Raw genomic sequence first — 3590 nt, 5'->3', positions numbered from 1 at the left:
CCGAGGGGCTGGGACACCACACCGGGGGGCTGGGACATCCCGCGGGTGGACAGGACCAGCCCCGAGCGGGCGGGACACTCCCCGAGCCGACATTTGATCCCTGCACAATCCCGGGATAAATGTCCCGGTCAGCACGAGACCCTCCTGTGCAGATGTCAGACAGCCTCCGCATCCAGCTGTGAGCCCCCATCCAGCTGTGTCACCTCCCCATCCAGCTGTGAGCCCCCATCCAGCTGTGGCACCTCCCTATCCAGCTGTGAGCCCCCATCCAGCTGTGGTACCTCTCTGTCCAGCTGTGGCACCTCTCCCATCCAGCTGTGAGCCCCCGCTGCCCACAGACTCCCCCCGGAGCTCTCCACACTGATGTGAGGCCCCACAGATGTCGCGCCCCTGGCCCGCAGCTGCCGCCGCGGCTCTGCCCGGCTGTCACAGCCCCTCCAGGTGCCACCCGCTGTCCCCCAGCTCTGTCACCCTCCCCAGACGCGCTGTCCCCGCCCGGGGCCCGCCAGGCTCAGCCACCCCGGCGTCTCTCGGGGCCGTCCCGACTGGTTCTTCCTCTCCTCCATCGCTCAGGTGGCGATGGCAGAGTGAGTCAGTGCCCGCGGTGGCGCCGGGACGGGGCTCGGCAGCGGCCCGAGCCCCTCTCCCACCCCGCAGACCCCGGCCCCGGCGGGGTGGGGGGCTCAGAACAGCCCGACCCCCGCTCCCGGCCGCTCCGGGCCGCTCCTGCGGCTCCGTTTGAGGAAAACGACGGTGATTCACTCAAATCTGCGGCTTCCCCTGCGAACGCCGTGAAACCGCAGCCGGTGATGCCCAGCGGGAAGAGCCCGGCAACCTCCAGCGCCTCAGCCCGGCGCCCCAAATCCTCCACAGGTGCAAAGGGGTGCGGGGTGGGCACCTCCCGGTTGAAAGCCGAGGAAAACAGGAGCTTTTCTGCCGGTGGGCATCCTCGGAGAGGCTGCAAGGAGCGCGGGCAGCTCCCGAAGGTCCATCCACGGGAGCAGGACAGAGCTGCCTGCTTCCCCGAGCTTTCAAGCGGCTCCACAGCACCCGGTGCCCGGCGTTGCCAAAGCCCAAAACAGCCCCCGGCTCCTCCACGGGCTCTGAGTCACGCCGTGCCCGGGGCTCCCGGGGCCGTGCGGGGTCACCCCCAGCCCCTCCGGGGTCCCGGTGCCGCGGTGTCCCCGCCGGGGGTCCCGGTGCCGCGGTGTCCCCACCGGACCTTGCGCTTCTTGCGGCAGTTGCACTGGCCCATCCTGCTGCTGGCGGCTCCTCGGGGGCAGCTCCGGGGGTCTCTCCGGGGGTCTCTCCGGGGGTCTCTCCTCTGCCGCGGGGTCCGGGGGAGCTGGCGGGGGAAGGAAGCCAAGCTCAGCTCTCGGCTCGGGGGGAGCTTCCTCTCCTCCGGCGCCCGGACTCCTCCTCATCCCCGAGCGGAGGGCGAGGAAGGAGCCCCGGGATGGGAGCTCGGCGGCTGGAGCTGCCGGGACACGTCCCCGGCGTCCTCGCAAGTCGTGGCAGAGCCGAGCGTGGGAGCGGAGGGGCCGGGGGCGCGGAGCCCCCCGTGCCGAGGGTCGGGCCGTCACTTACCTGCAGCACGGGCTGTCCCAGGTGTGCGCGGGCTGCGGCGGGCCGGGGTTTTATACCGGGGAGGTGTGAGTGGGAGCTCCGTGGTGCAAGGCGTCTCATTTGGGAGCCTGGCCCGGAGCCAGCGTGGGGCTGGGAAACGCCTCCTTCCCGGCCACACCGGTGCCTCCCCACATCCAACCGGGCCCTGCACGGCCGCGGAGCCGCGTGGGAACGGCCACCGGGCCCCGCTCCGTCACCCCCAGCGGGATTTCACCGCAGCCCAGCGGGGCCGGGGTTTGGGAGCCGGGCGCTGGGAATGGGGGCATCCCCCAGGCGGGATGTGCCGGGGGATGTGTCACCCTGTGCCACCTTTGGGAGCCGGGCGCTGGGAATGGGGGCATCCCCCAGGCGGGATGTGCCGGGGGATGTGTCACCCTGTGCCACCCTGTGTCACCCTGTGCCACCCCAGAGCCCGCACAACACGATGGGCATCGATGGCACGGGGCTGGCGGGCATCTCCCGAGCCCCACCCCGGCCACGGGCACGGCTCTGCCCCCCGCGCACCCCCAGCGCGGCAGGGACGTGTTTGTGGCACCCCAAAAGCCAGAGCAGCGCAGGGACACTTTGGGAACGGCCCCGTCCCAGCCAAGGAGTGACCCCAAAGCGGCACCGCGGGGCTGGGCCCGTCCCCAGCGCCGCCACCACGGGGAGGAGACGGGGGCTCAAATCGGGAGCCCCCCAAGAACAGCAGCGATGCTCAGGCTCGGGGAAAAACCTCTTTTATTTGCCGCGGTTCCGCAGCCGCCCCGTCACTTCTTGGCCGCTTTCTCCCTCCGCATGGCCTTGGCCAGCTCCCCGATCAGCCGCCAGTACTCCCCAAATCTCAGCTCCTCGTCGTTGTTCACATCCAGCTCGCTCATCTTCTCCTCCAGAGAGGGCACGTCCTGCGGGCAGGGCACGGGAGGGAGGCTCGGCCGCTTCCCCTCCCCAGAGACCGGGCTGGGGGGGATTGCGAACCCCGGGGGACCGGGAGCAGTCCCGCGGTTCTGGGGGGACCCCCGGGGACCCTCCCCTCACCTTCATCAGGTTGGGCAGCTGGAGCCGCACCAGCTCCTTGAACTCGCCTGCGGTCAGCGTGCCCTTCTTGCCCTCCTTGGCGGCGAAGGTGACGAACACGGTGACGATGCTCTCGATGGCTTTCTCCAGCTCGGTCAGCTCGCCCGGCTCGCTGGGCTCGGCCGCGGCCATGGCACCGGACACAGCCCGGGGCTGCAGGGACACGAGCCCGGAGGGGTGTCTCGGGGGGGACCCTCGCCCCCTCCCCAGCCCCGCGAGCCTGCGAGGGCTCAGCTCGGCCCCGCGGGGCTCAGGAGGGTCCCGGGGCGGCGAGCGGCAGCAGGGCCCGGCCATGGGACGGGGACACGAGCAGGGACCGGGGTACATCGGGGGTGGGTGCCCCACTTACCCCCTCGCTGCGGGCAGGCGGAGGCCCCCGGGAGGTTTCGGGGGGCTCAGGAGGTTTGGGGACGTTTCGGGAGTTTTCAGGAGGTTTTATAGCCGCGCCGCAGGAGGGGACAGCGCAGCTTTTGTCCCCCCCTCCCCTCCCGCGGCGGTGTTGGGTTTCCTGGTGCGGCCGGACGGACGCGCAGACACCGCCCGGGCGCCGCCGTCCGTCCCTCCGTCCGTCCCTCCGTCCGTCCCTCCGTCCGTCCCTCCGTCCTCTGCTCCCTCCCCGCCCGGGCACCGGACCAAACTCGGGTCGAACTCGCCGCGGCCTCGGCGGCGCCGCCCGGGGACCTCCGGAGGGGCCAGGACGGGACTGCGGGCAGAGAAAGCATCCCCCGGGGCTGGAGCATCCCCCGGGGCTGGAGCATCCCCCGGGGCTGGAGCATCCCCCGGACCCTCCCCAGAACCACGCACAGAAAAACTCCCGGAGCCGCTCTCAGGATGGGAAAGGCCTCCGAGATGATGGAATCCAAACTTTGAGGTGTATTCCGGGGGTGCAGGGCAGGTGTCACCCCCAG

At 71.4% G+C, this 3590-nt stretch overlaps 2 protein-coding genes across 2 annotated transcripts in view; both read right to left on the bottom strand.

Moving 5' to 3' along the window:
- S100A14 (S100 calcium binding protein A14) overlaps nt 1-1929 on the bottom strand; it is a 3184-nt gene extending 1255 nt beyond the window's left edge. The window contains exon 1 of the mRNA XM_033519828.1: nt 1223-1929. Within this exon, the coding sequence (XP_033375719.1) occupies nt 1223-1255 (33 nt within the window). The 5' untranslated portion in view covers nt 1256-1929. The remainder of the gene's footprint in view (nt 1-1222) is intronic.
- Nucleotides 1930-2328: 399 nt separating this feature from the next.
- S100A13 (S100 calcium binding protein A13) lies at nt 2329-3256 on the bottom strand. The gene is made up of 3 exons (XM_015650194.3): nt 3032-3256; nt 2644-2835; nt 2329-2510 (listed from the first exon to the last, which is right to left on the bottom strand). The coding sequence occupies exons 2-3, from the start codon at nt 2812-2814 to the stop codon at nt 2376-2378; spliced, it is 306 nt and encodes a 101-aa protein (XP_015505680.1). The 5' UTR covers nt 2815-2835; nt 3032-3256; the 3' UTR covers nt 2329-2375.
- Between the last annotated feature and the right edge of the window lie 334 nt (nt 3257-3590).

This window comes from Parus major, chromosome 25LG2, assembly GCF_001522545.3.
Source record: "Parus major isolate Abel chromosome 25LG2, Parus_major1.1, whole genome shotgun sequence".
Classification (NCBI taxonomy): domain Eukaryota; kingdom Metazoa; phylum Chordata; class Aves; order Passeriformes; family Paridae; genus Parus; species Parus major.
The sequence above is the reverse complement of the archived record's forward strand: the minus strand, read 5'-3'. Positions and strand labels throughout refer to the sequence as shown.

Bases quoted from the DNA above. Each gene is read 5' to 3' on its own strand.
- S100A13 (XM_015650194.3), bottom strand. From the start codon at position 2,814: ATGGCCGCGGCCGAGCCCAGCGAGCCGGGCGAGCTGACCGAGCTGGAG. The intron at 2,511-2,643 runs GTGAGGGGAGGG...CCCTGCCCGCAG, and splicing joins AGCTGCCCAACCTGATGAAG to GACGTGCCCTCTCTGGAGGA.